The sequence below is a fragment of the Camarhynchus parvulus genome, chromosome 9, assembly GCF_901933205.1.
Source record: "Camarhynchus parvulus chromosome 9, STF_HiC, whole genome shotgun sequence".
Lineage (NCBI taxonomy): Eukaryota > Metazoa > Chordata > Aves > Passeriformes > Thraupidae > Camarhynchus > Camarhynchus parvulus.
Window position 1 is genome coordinate 6,566,605 of NC_044579.1, and position 14,029 is coordinate 6,580,633.

General features: G+C 39.7%; 1 protein-coding gene across 1 annotated transcript in view; it reads left to right on the forward strand.

The window, feature by feature from the left end:
- Nucleotides 1–14,029, forward strand: part of PIK3CA (phosphatidylinositol-4,5-bisphosphate 3-kinase catalytic subunit alpha) — a 35,763-nt gene that overhangs the window by 5,934 nt on the left and 15,800 nt on the right. The window contains exons 2-4 of the mRNA XM_030954338.1: nt 10,597–11,010; nt 12,489–12,698; nt 13,363–13,613. Of these exons, the coding sequence (XP_030810198.1) occupies nt 10,659–11,010; nt 12,489–12,698; nt 13,363–13,613 (813 nt within the window). The 5' untranslated portion in view covers nt 10,597–10,658. The remainder of the gene's footprint in view (nt 1–10,596; nt 11,011–12,488; nt 12,699–13,362; nt 13,614–14,029) is intronic.

Genomic DNA, 14,029 nt, shown 5'->3' on the forward strand with positions numbered 1-14,029 from the left:
AAATTGCATTTGTATTTTAGTGTAAGATGGTAATAAATGAAATTGTAATGCTGTAATTGGAGAGGATATACTTATACAGTTACATGAAGTTTTGGGTAAGAGATTGCTAGTTAAAAGAAAGGGCTTAAATTTATTTCAACATTTTATTTGAGAAGGTAGAGATTAACTCTTTTGCTCGTGTTCAACCAAGATTGAACATCTAAAATTCTAATAACTTGCCTTCCTCTTCAGCTAGCTCTGAAATGGAGGATAAAGCACTGATGCTGTTATCACTGCTCAGCAGCACTGCCTTGATCTCAGATAGCTCCAGCTTGGAATGTTTTGACAGTTTGGGAGCGATGGCAAAAACTGCCACCAGAAGATAAAGATGAAAACAGAAACCAACAAGCAATAAAATGGCAGAGTTTATTCATGAGGAAAAGGATAGCAAAACCTATTCCTGACTGTGGAAACTCTTCTTAAATATGTTGTCAAAGTGCTTTATAATCCTGCTCTTCAGGTCTTCTTTCATCACCTCTTTTCCAGGCTTTTCATTGTACCTCAGCAGATAGTGCAGTATCACAAACAGCTTCAGGGTGATATGAGAAGTGTAACCATGATTATAGATTCCACTCTCTTGTTGTCCTGGTATGTGAGCAGCCATTTATTTAAACAACAAAAAAGATGCTTTGCAAGATAGATACGCTTCCCTAATTGCTGTTTTTTTAATGGGTGGAAATTAAATCCAAAACACTTGAGCTTTTGTGGTCTTCTGTTCTACTGCATGGTTAAACTTCACCAGGCTGAAAACTGATTTCAGTCTTTTGGAATATACACACCTACGAAAACATTAATGAAATGTTTCCAAAAAACCATCCATGTATTTAAAAAATACTTCCTTTTGTATGTAAATGTGTAAAACTCTCTCAAATAGCAGTGGCTGATTACTACCACATCTTTTTGGCTTTTTTAAAATGAAGGCCTTTCAGTTTTATGTATCCTTTTTACAGAGCTCTGGTTGTAGTAGTAGCCTGCATGTGCCTTAGTCTCAAACCATTTAATCTGGATATGAAAGTGACTTTCTAAACTGGGAAGCTGGGAAATCCTTAAACTTCTGCAGAGGGTGGCTGATAGTCACTGCTTAAATACCTATGAGCTTGTGTCACTTCTTTGGAAGTTCATGTTCACTGCAAACATTATCTATTTAGACAAACAGTAGCCATTTCTTTCTGATGCATCAACCACAAATTGCTGGTGTGCTGACCTTGTTAGAGAAACAATTTGGGTTACAGCTGGAAGTAGAGGAAAAAGGGATGCTCAGCACACAGCTTTATGTCTCAGTAGCCCCATGCTTACTATGCTTGTGTTGCACAACGTGGTTTGCAAAGCAGATGCTCTAAGGAAAGGGGTAATAACATTTCCAGCATCTGCCTTAAACACTTGCTCAGTGGTGAAATTTGTTGCAGAAACACCAGAGCTGCCTGTGCATGAACCGCAAAAATGAAGAGTTTCAGTTCTGACCAAGGGCAGTGCTTTTCACAGCAGTGCTCTGTTGGGGTGTGTATAGAACAAGTGTGTAACTGCACAAGCCAAGGAGTGGGGTCTCAAAGAGGACACTTGCTTTTGGGGGATGTGTGCCTTGTATGACCCGCAGAGCAGACCCTAAATGCCCACCAAAATAAGACCTGACCATGTGCAATGGTGAGACCACAACAGCCACTCTCACCTCTCATGCTAATGAGGAGCCAAAAGCTACTCCCACTCTGCCTCATGCTAATGAGGATCTGGAAAACCATGCCTACTCTCACCTCTCATGCTAATGAGGAGCCAAAAACCACTCAAGCTTCTCATGCTTGTGAGGGATGGTTTAAAACTGGGAGTGAACCATGTGGGATTCTGCCACCCCTGTGAAGAAGCCCAGGGCACTGGAGGGCCAAGGGGACACCACAGGATCCATGGTGGTGACTTTCTCTCTCCTCTTTCCCTTATACACTTCATGTGGCAGAATAATGTTGATATTGTTGAACAGGCATTTGGTCTCATTTGCAGCCTAACTTGTGCAGGGAACTTTACCGTCAAATGATAATAGATGCTTCTAACAGTCATGTACAGGAGTGATATCCATTTGGTTGAGGATGGTAAAGAACCCTGTCCCAGTTTACCAGAGCTGATTTTGTGCTTCAGGCTGGAGCATGCAGGGCCTAGTGAGACACAATCACAGTGGATCATGTTTGTTTGCACTTGTTGAACACAAAAACAAATGTATTGATGTCTTGAGCATCACAACTGTGGGATCCAACTGTAAATGCAGAGAAAAGTGCTGTTCAACCAGGGTCAAAAGCTACAGTGAGAATAAACACTCCTTGAGGTTTCAGAGGAACTTTGTTTTCTTTGTAACTTACATTAAGCAGTCAGGTAAGTTTAGAAACTTGGGAATTTAGTCTTGCAGTGTTGCAAGAAGGCCCAGTTTTCCTGTGTGCTTAGGTGCAATACACCAATGTGATCTGTGACCTTTAGGGAGATGAAGCCTGATGGGAGCAATTGGTGTTGCCATATTATTTGCAGATGAATATTATCCCCTCTTGGTGTGGGGGGTAGGCAGGACAATCTTGGTCCCTTGAAAATATTTTATGGAAAACTGTTGCTGTTTACCTCTCAGCAGGGTTATAATCTACTGCCAAATAAATATTTAGTTAATCACCATTGGCTGTATCTCAAACAAGTGATAGAGGGAGTAGGACTTCATTTGTGACTGACCCTTGAAAAGCTGTGGTATTTTCCTGTTGTGATTGTAGCTCGTGTGGAAGTAGACAACAGCTTCCACAGGGCAGGGTTTGCGCAGAACTGGATTTGTCTGCTGCTGTCTTATTCCATGTTCTTTTATAGGATAACCTGCTAAGAGCTGTGTGAGTTTCAGCTGTCTATAGGACAAGTGTCTTTAATGCAGAATTTTTTTTTTTTCATTACAGTGGCTGTGCCTTTGTGTTAACTCTGCTACAAACTTCCTTCGCTCAACAAATGGTTTTGAAAAGGGAGCTAAGGAGTAGCTCAGTGGAGAAAGCATTGTTTTAGTTTTTCAGTTGAGGAGTTTAAACAAAGAGAAAAATAAAACAACCTACTTCCATGGCTTTTGCTGAGGCATGTGCTTCCTTACGAATCCTCTAACAAAAATGAAGTTGCATGCTATCCTCTGTTTGCCAGTAAATAAAAGATAATGATTTCTGCTAACTGAATTCAGTAAGGCCATGCAGACTAAACCCACGCTCCTGTTAAGTACTATTTGGCTGCAGAAGTCTGTAAAGATGGCATAAATGGAAAGCTAATTTATATTTGGATTACAGAACTGAAACTTCTGTTTCCAGTTCAGTGTTCTAGGCTTACTATTAAAAATCTGTGAAGATGCAAGAATAGTGCTATCCACTGCCACTGCAAAAGCTTTTCTGGTGTTATACATTCAGGGTCTGGAGTAACTTAGTACAGCAGAAACACTTTATCTCGATTTAAAGTTGCTGCCAGACTGCATCCTAAGAAATGTTACATGGGAAGTAAACAAGATGCTGTAAGTCAGTCTGAGTCTGATGTCTTTTTCAGCTGCTTCTTAGTAAAGAAAGGGCTCACAGGGTGACTATTCTGTGTAAAGATGAATAGATTAATAATTGAACACTCCTGACACCGTTGCTTGTGTTAGAGAGGTAAGTGTAACTGTGTGAGGTCTGCAGTACCTCCGGGGTTCTATTGCGGTTCTTTCCCTGCCTTTCTGGGTAGGGACAGCTGGGAGAGGAAATCTTTCCTCTTCCTTAGTGTAACTGGAGGTTCATCATGCTGCAGCAGTGACTTCTAAAAGCCAAAGTGATGAATCTGGGGAGGACAACACTGGGAAAGGCCCTGGATGTGAGTTACAGGTCTGGTACACAGCTGCTGATCTTGGGTGGGGGTTCAGACTAGACTGGAGCACGGAACACCTGGATTAACTCTGCTCTGGTTCCTTGTCTGTGTGCCAGCACTTCCTGTTTTTAAAGATCCTGTTTACTGTCTGCATTCCAAATATCCCAGGAAGGTGGGAGGATGGGAAGAAACATGGAAAGAAAAGTAAACAGCATTATTTAAGGTGGAATTTTTTTAGTTGTATAACCAGCATTTGTTACTTTTCAAACCTGGTTTCATTAAGCTTTTGTTTACATCGTCTGGCACTAATTTCCAAAAGCAGAACTGCGTGTGAAAGCTGACATTGAAACCATTAATATTTGCAGCAAGGAGCAGAGTAAGCTTTTGTGGTGTGCTTTGCTGTGTTCTTCCTGATGTTCACATGAAACAATGTTTTTCAGCTATATGAAATGGAGTATTAAACAAAAATATGTAATGAAAGGAAAACCTTATTTCTATGGGTATAAAATGGCATGTTGCTCTGATTTTGTTGGCAAACTTTAAAGCTTTTGATTTAAACAGCTTGAAAGAATTTGGGTGCTGCTCACTGACCTTCAGAGCTCACAGCCTAATGTAAAGGAGCAGCACAGAGATAGGTGGAAAGGTAATTCTCATCCTGCTACACAGCAAGCCAAGCTAATTGCTGAAATAATGAGTAAGCAGATCTGTGAAGTGTAAATAGATGATATGTTGCTTTTCTAATTCTTTGTTGTGCGTTATGACTACTAGTCCTCTATAAATAACAAAATTCTGTCCTTTGAGGTGGAGCTAGGGATGGAATTACTGAATGATTTTGGACTAAAAAGGAAAATTTAATTCCAGGCTTTTCTTTGTTTAACAAAGAGGAAAAGTTCTGCCTTTAGCTGGAAGAAAATGTTCTAGGACAGATATTCTGCCTTTGGTGTGTCATGGGATCCCTAGGGAGAAGGCACAGTCCTAGTGGGAGTTCTGGAGGTCACCAGCAACTTGAAAATGCTTCTTTCTCGTGATCCTGTTTTCATGGCTCCCAGACAGTGAGGGAAGCTATAAACACTGTGCCTGCATGGATGGGGGAGGGCAAGCAAGGGGATTTCAGAATAAGAATTCCCAAAGGTCTTTTGGTTCACTTGGAGAGGAAAAAAATACTCCAGCAATAGTAAATCTTTTTAAACTGATCACCTTGGATTTGTTTCAGCTGTTTGATCCTGCAGCAACATAGCACACATAGTTCCTCTTGGGAAATACTTTGTAGTGAGTTCTTCTTTTTTCAGGATGACCTCACCATTAATTTTATTCATAGTATCTGAGAGTCACTAGGAGAATATTGCATTCTGAAAAAAAATCTGAATGTAAGATAACTTTAAAGAGAACAGCTCTGAAATGTAGCCACCCCATATTTTCATATCTAACTAAACTGAAATTGCTTTTCACTAATTTCTGGTGAGCTTTTGCATTCACAGGAAAAAAAGATCCAATATTTCAGCAGTACTATTATTCTGCAGATGTTGCCAATAATTTTAGGGGTCTTTAGCTCAGGCTAGAATAAGGCAGATGTACTCAGCACTGGTTTTGAAGGGTGGAAGAAACGGGTAACTACAAATAAAACTGGTAGTGTTTGGAAATACTTGTCTGTTTCAGAAGGAAACTGAATGCTGAGATGTTTTTGATGGTGTTGAATCCTCTTGTTTGCTTCCCCTGGGCTGCTGTTTGTGATCAGATAAGGAGTTCCGGGTATCTGCACGTTTTCTGGGAAACAAGGACGACAGCAATACGTATGAATCAGCCACGCCTGCAGTGCCACAGCCTGCTGCTTTCTGTTCTGAACAAAGCAGTGGTTTCACCAGTTAAATCTGGATATAATAATGTTTTCATGGAGGACAGTTTTAGACATCTTTGTACTCGTCTTCCTGGGTTCTGGAGGAGTGCCAGCTTGGCAAACAGCAAGAACAAAAGGACAGTACTGAAAATACCTAGTCTGGGGCAGTCTTACTGTCACCACACAGCAGGTTTGGACAGCAGCAAAATTAGACAGACAACTCTGTCCAGTTCTCTTCATGTTTTAGAGTGCCTGAACTGTCTGATGGTGAGAATGAAACATTTTAGCATTTAGAAAGGTTGAAATGTCCCTTGCATTCTGAAAAGTGCTGTTCTTCTTCCAGGAATTCTTTTATTTGCACAAACTGACAGCTTCTGTTTTGGGGATTCCACAGTACATTATAAAAGCTTCTTTGGGGTCATACCTGTAATTGATACGTCTGTCAGTGTGATGGAGAATCAGGAAAATCATTTAACCTACAGATGAGGGCACAGTAAATCAGGATCATAAATTGTTGGACTGCTAAGTGAACAGAAGGCAATGCTAGGAGTCTGAAGGAAACTTCTGCCTGGAAAAGAAATCAAATCCAGACACAGAACCTAATGAGCGGCTCTCTGATACCAGAGATACCACAAAATATTATAAAACACTGCTACATCCTGTCTGTACAAACAGTGTAATGGGATTTGTCTTGTGACTGGAGAAAGTAATGGAATTCAATTAAAGTGTAGCAGTTTGGTGAATGACTCATTCAATTTCAACCGTGGGCTGATAAAATTGTATCGAGTGTTCAGGCTGTCCTTTTGAATGGGTTTTGAAACACTGCCTGATGTGTACGGCAGTGCAGATTGGTCAGTGCTCAGTCCCTGGGATGTGTGCACCTCTTTGCATGAGCATCCCATACTTTGTGCTTCAATACAATATTATTGCACAGTGCACTTCTTGGTCCCTTGTGTGCTTTTACATTTCTTGCTGTTGGGACTTTAGAGAGGGAAGAACTTCTTGCAGAGCCTCAAAAGTAGCTGTAGGTACTTATGCTGATGACAGGCAATGTCTGCTAAAGTGAGCAATAATATTTTTCCCCTGTGTGTCTGCCCCCCTGCCATGCAGAGCGTGTCTGTGAGGCGATAAAACTGTCATAGTTTACTGAACTAAAATTTTCTAAACTTGCAATATCATATTCTTAATAAGGAACTATACCATCTATATCAGATGATAGCTAATTTCTATCCTATAAGAAAGTAGGTTATATAAATTAGCATTCATATGCTAAGCGTATCTGGAAGCAAGTATTATGGAAGGCATGTTTATCTTCCTGCTGTCTTTCCTCATGTATGTTTATTCTTTTTGAATGGAATCTCAAAACTAGAGATTGTTTTGTGCCGGTCCAGATGTCCCAAAGCTTTTGGCAGGAGAAAAATGTTTAAGGCGCTTTAGGAAGGTCAGGGATTGCAGGTGTGATGAAGTGTTCACTTGAAGTTTGATTTAAATAACATTTCTCTAGAATTCCCTTAAAATTACAGTCCTTTTACTGTCGAAGAACATAATTGATTCTATTTATTCCAGGCAGCCTTCCAGATTTTAAAGTGTACACAGAAACACAAGCTGCCAGCTATACTTGAAAACTGTTTCTGTTTACATTCTTGCTTTCCAAATCCAAACCCTGGAGGCGTGCTTACATGTGCAAGTGGAATGAATGTGCACACAGTGCCTGCATGCACCATTCCAGCACATGCCTGTATCCCTGCTTGAAACAAAAGCTGCTGTCTTGGTGCAGTTGCTCTAAAAATTGTAGATTTTGGGATGTCACATTTGGACCATTTGCGAGTTTTTAAAGAAAAGGTACTGAGTTGTCATTTAATATTTGAATTCTTTAAGGAAGCCAAGCCTGATGTTTATTTTGAAGAGATGCTTGGCTAAAAGGATTTACATTTTTGATGTATGTGTGTCCCCCACTCCTGCCCCTGTTTCTTTGTTGCTGGTAGGGAGGGAGGAAAACATGCAGTGGCAGGAGGCACCATCCTTGCAGCTGCTTTTGCCCAGCCCTGGTGCAGTCAGGCAGCCCCCCAGTGCAGACCTGCATTAGGCTGACTCCATGGGGATCTCAGGAGGGAGCTAAAGCAGCAGAAGGCAGCACAAGAACGGGAAAGTGAGTTGTTCTCTGCCTCTGCCATCCATCTGACCTGTAACCAGTTGGCTCAGGGAGCCCCAGTGCCAGCAGGGTGAGGGGTGAGAGCACACGCCTTGGGCAGGGTGAAAATGGGCTCTCATGGTTCAGAAGAGCGTCAGCAGGACGGTGGAACTGAAATTAAAAGGCTGCTGGTACAAGCTGAGTCTGTGTTGTGAATATTTAATTTGGTTGTGTCCATCTGTACTATCATTGTGTATGTGTGGACAGGAAAGCTCATATGACTGCATATACTTGTTTGTTTGGGGGCTTTGTGCTGGTTTGTGCCATAACAGTGATGTGCTTCTGCCTGTGTTTGCAGTTAAGAAATGTAAATAGGCATGTGATTCAGTGATATGGAGAGGGAACCTTGTTCATGCTTTGCCTGATCAAAAAGATGCCATTTAACTTGTGTATTTCATTTTATCTGGGAGCTGAGGATAGCTATCACTGGTTTGGAACCCTCTGAGTTACTCTGAGTGGTGTTATTTGGGTTCACTGGTAGTGTTTTGTAATTGGTAAGCTTCCCAGTTCTGGCTCTGTAAATACACTGTGTGTGCTGGGAGCTTTCCATTTCAGCATCCGCTCGCCGAGGCTGTCACAATGATGGGGGAAATAAAGCAGCTTCTTTAAGCTCTTTCTTAAAAAGAAGTCAGTTGCAAAGCATTTCTAAATATGCATGGGGTGGTAGTGGAAAAGCATTTTTCTAAATCTGCAGTGGCTCTTCAGTACTTCTGTGGATATTTTTAAAAGCCCAAACTGCATCTACAAAGGAGGGATTAAAAACGACAGCCCTATTGCTGCTCAGAGTTGCTTAGGAAGCAGTGGATTTGGGAAAACATCATTTTCATTCTGATGTTTCTTTGTAAGAACTGAAGTGTGGCAAGAGCAGGTACTGGATGTACTTGGAAGAAAACTTTTTAGCAAAGAAATGCTAATGCAGCAGGGGGGATCACTTTTTCTTTATATATAAAATGTTATACATTAATTTTATAGGTATTTAATTAATGTATGCATAAATATATTTTTATATAAATACATATTTTTAAAATTTGCTGAGCAAAGGGCAAGCACTGCAACAATTGCTTTTCCACAGTGAGAGCTTTCAGGAAGCTGATCCAACAGAAGACATGTGAAGCTGTTGGCTTGTGGGTTTCCCTTCCTTTCTGTTGTTAAGAAAACTGAGATACAGGGGCAGCCGTAAGAGGGTTTGTGACTGTGGTGATAAGACAAGGAGTGATGGATACAAACTGAATGAGGGTAAATTTAGGCTAGGTAGATGTTATTCTTGACTGTGAGGAAGGTGAGGCCCTGGCACAGGGTGCCCAGAGAAGCTGTGGCTGCCCCATCCCTGAAGTGTCCAAGGCCAGGTTGGACAGGGCTTGGAGCACCCTGGGCTAGTGGAAATATCCCTGCCCATGGCAGGGGAGTTGGAAAGAGATGCTCTTTAGGGTCCCTTCCAACCCTTAACATTCTATGATTCTGTGATGGATCTATCCAAAATTAAGAGCAGTGAATGCACAAATAAGCAACTTTATTTCATTACAGAAAAATCTAGAATACTGTGTGAAAGTATCAGGATTCCAATAAAGAAGACCAAATATTTTGCAGCATGAAGTGTTCTTCAGTCTTGTCACAGGATGCCAACAATTTGTATGTGAAAACATTCTGAACAAACTGGATTTCTTTTGCAAATACACAAATATTGCCTCTGGTTAAGGAAATTAAAAATAGGTAGGGATTAGGAGTGTTTATTGGTGAAGTGTCACTGTGTGCCTGCTGGGTAGTTCTGCTCTCTTTTTGGCATCTCCCCTCACCCACTGGGCTATAAAACATCTCTGCTCTGTCCAGACTCTGGTTTTCTCATGCTCTGCCCCATTCTTATTTTCTCTCTTTCTCATACTCATTTCCTCTGCTCTAAGATGGCCAGAGCAGCACAGATAGAGGGTCACACACGTGTTCCTCTCCTTTCCTTTGGCTTGGCAGGGACATTCATGCAGCTGCCAGAGGGAACTGGAACGGGGCATTGGCACTAAATAAAACAAACCCAGCGACAAAGTGTTAGTGGGGCTCAATTCTTCTGTCTCATTAATGGAAAAAAGGGTTTGTTGTTGGTGTAAGTAGCTTATGCTGATCTGAAACAGCTATGGCCAAGTCTTGTGTGTACATGGATTCTTAAAATCAAGTTTGGAGCTTTTAGTAAATATTTATAACTCTAATGTAAGTGTTCTTTGAATATTTAGAGGTTTGAGATGAGAAAAAAACATTTTTGAATGTGGAAGCCTTGGCTTAGCTAAACTTAAAAGAGCTGATGGTTTGTGTCATCCAAATTATAATAAATGCTTCAGTTTCCAAATTAAAACTATGGAGAACTTGGCTGGAGATTTGGTTAAAAATTCTATAATAATTTGAGTATTAGGTATTTTCATCCTTCTGCTATTGAAATGTTCTATTAATGAATTTAAAGTTCAGATTTAAAAAAATCCTCTATTCTTAAGACTATATATATATTGGCATTTTTCCAAACTAGCTTGATTCTATTAACTGTTTTGAGTAGGTATTTAGATTCAGATACAAGTTCTTAGGCTTATTTTTATCTTTTTTATGAATGTAAAATACAGCCCTGAATATTCATCTGCAGTCGTAAGTGGCGTTTAAACCATTTTATCTGAAATTCTGGGTGATGTTTGTATTTTAAATGTTGACATTTGAATTTCTGATTTTCACTCAGGTTTACACGTACGAATCAGTGCTTGAAGAGCTTGAAGTACAAAGTTTCCCCAAGACTTAAAAATGCCTCCACGGCCATCATCTGGTGAACTATGGGGCATCCACTTGATGCCCCCCAGGATCCTGGTGGAGTGTCTCCTCCCAAATGGAATGATAGTGACTCTAGAATGCCTCCGTGAGGCCACCTTACTGACTATTAAACATGAACTCTTTAAAGAAGCAAGGAAGTACCCTCTCTATCAGCTCCTTCAAGATGAATCTTCTTACATTTTTGTAAGTGTTACACAGGAAGCAGAGAGAGAAGAGTTTTTCGATGAAACACGGAGACTTTGTGACCTGCGACTGTTTCAGCCTTTCCTGAAAGTTATTGAACCAGTAGGTAACAGAGAAGAAAAGATTCTTAATAGAGAAATAGGTGAGATTGTCTTTTTTTAAAAACATTGTTTAACTGATTATCCTCTTCAAAATATAAAAACCAAAATGGGTCGTATCTGTCACGTTTCATAACTGCCAGTTGTTGCATTGAATGTCCAAAGATGCTGATCATAGTAAAGCCAATATTTATAATCAGTGAGGTAAACTCCTGTTTTCTGATCTATTTCATTCTCCTTGGCTTTGTAAAGCATATTTGTAGTTGCCTGTGGGTTAGAGGGTATCTTTTTGCTTGCCTTTTATTTGCAGGATTTCATATTATTACAGAGCAATGCCTGTCCTGTTATTTGGGAAGTCAGTTATAATTTAGTTTGGAGTTTACAGAATTGTACGTTCTAGATTTAACATTCTAGATTTGTGGACACAGATTTTAATACTGCTCTATCTTGCTTACAAAGTCAAATTTCAGAAATTAGGTTTTTTCACCTTTCTTCTTCCGCCTTCTGACAAAAGGCCATAGGGAGAGGAGGGAAAAAATACCTGAGGTTGGAGATGTGAAGGTGAGACAAATTGATGTTTTGAATCATCTCTAGAGTAGCTTATGATTTTCCATGGTCCATTGTGGAAGCACAGGGATTCTGGCATTTATTCCAACATCTTGGTTAAGAATTAAATTGAGGCAGTACAAACATACCCACTCCTGTTTCATTGCTAACAAATGTGTACTGCAGTGGCAGAGACTTGTCAACTGGAAATACTTGTTCTGAGGTACTGCTAATTGTTAAATTATTTAATTGTGACGAATGCATAATAAGAAAATTGCTTCTGTTTTGTAAAGCTCAACGTGTTCAGGACTTGGGGAGAACAGTGGTTAGGTAACCATGGAACACAGCAATTGAAAGTTTCCATTTGAACACTCATGCATAAGTGATGATTTATCCAAGTAATCCCATTAAAGTAAATGGAATTACATCTGAAGGACCTGAAAGAAATGCACTGTTATTATATGGATCTGTGTCAAAGAGCTTAAGTTCAGTGTCTCTTAGAGTGCTCATTGCAGTTCTTGAATAATGTAGGTCATTAAAAAAAATTAATAGCTGTCATTCCATTGTAAGCAAAGTTGATTATGGTCCTAATAGCTACCAATAATCCTGCCAGGGTTTGAGAAAAAATCAAATTTCACAGCTCCTCTGGTCCCCTTAGGAAACTCTATGCTGACTTCAAAGGAAGTTGAGTCCTGGTCCTTTTCCTCCAGGAGGAATGTTGTCTGTGAGAGCAGTGATTTAAGGCTTCCAGGATCTTCAGAGAATGTACACCTGTTTTCTAACCTTTTCTGTGTCTGCTGAGTGCACTGAACTGCAGTTCTTGAATGATATAAAACAATTATTTATGCATGTAGAAGCTGGCATATATTTTAGGCTGTGTTCTGCTCTATGTTGGCTTTTTTTGTGACTGATTGAAGACATTTTTAGCTCTGCTTGTCAGTTACAATGATATCCTCATGCTGCTCCAATGCTGTAGGTTTTGCTATTGGCATGCCTGTCTGTGAGTTTGACATGGTCAAGGATCCAGAAGTACAAGACTTCAGGAGAAACATTCTGAACGTGTGTAAAGAAGCCGTGGACCTGCGAGATGCCAACGCCCCGCACAGCAGAGCGCTCTATGTCTATCCTCCCAATGTAGAGTCCTCAGCTGAACTCCCCAAACACATATACAACAAACTAGACAAAGGTAAGGGCAATATTTACAGCAGAAACATAATATATTTTCAGTGTTTGAAATCAAAGAGTACAGCTGTTGACTTGATCACTGTTTTATGTGCTGTATTTAGTACACTCCAGCAATATCTTACACCTTAAGTTGTTCAGAATAATCTTCTGGATGGACTCTACATTCAAAAGGGTATTTAAAATTGTGCTATTCTAACTGAATGTTGAAATATAACTCAGTAAATAGAGGTGACTTTTTTTTAGTGGGTGGGAACAGCTTGTTGGCTTTGCAGTTTTCTGTGGCATTCAGATATCTGGAATTAAATGATGCTGAATCACTGAGTTATTTTGCAGTCCTCAAATATGAAAGAGTTACTGCTGTTTTCTTGAAGGCCAAATAGACAGTAGTTAATAAAAATATTCTTAACCTCAGGTCTGGCTAAAAGTTTGAATTTCCACTAGAGTCAAAAATAAACTTAATGCATCTATTTCCTTGCAGAAATTATAAACCCTCTCTAAGTTTGGGCAATGAATCTTGTTTACGTCTTCTTTTAATACTAAAAACAAATCTTTGTGTTGGGGAGTCATGGGAGTTGTTTGGTTTGGGGGTTATTTTGGGTTTGTGCTTTTTCTTTGGAAACTGCATTGAAAATTATAGGCCTGACATTATTTTATATTTATTCCAGGGCAAATTATAGTGGTGATTTGGGTAATAGTCTCACCAAACAATGATAAGCAGAAATACACCTTAAAAATCAATCATGACTGTGTGCCTGAGCAAGTTATTGCTGAAGCAATTAGGAAGAAAACTCGAAGTATGTTGCTGTCATCTGAACAACTGAAACTTTGTGTCTTGGAGTACCAGGGCAAATATATTTTAAAAGTCTGTGGCTGTGATGAATACTTGCTAGAAAAATGTCCACTGAGCCAGTATAAGGTGAGTAACATAAAGGTTTTCTTTTGAACTACACCATAATAATCCAAATTTGTGGGGAGAAAAATGATCAGTATTAGGTCTGGTTTTTCATTATATTAATCCAAATCATAGGAAGTGACAACGTGTGCACAAATTGGCTAATCCATGTGCTTCAGAAGGGAGAGGGGGGAGAAAAGGTAATTTTAATTAGAATTTGTATCACTCATATAATTTTTCTTCTTTGAATGTTTTCCTCTAATGTTAGTGTTAAATCAAAGGTAGGTACTTTCAGAAATATCCTAGATTTTTAATGGCAAGAGATGAGCTATATTTGAATGGTGCTGATGTAATAGAACAAGAAATTTGATCAGATTGTAAATTATGAAACAGCCACTACTACTTTAAATCCTGTCCTAAAGGGGTGGTAAAAGAGAAAA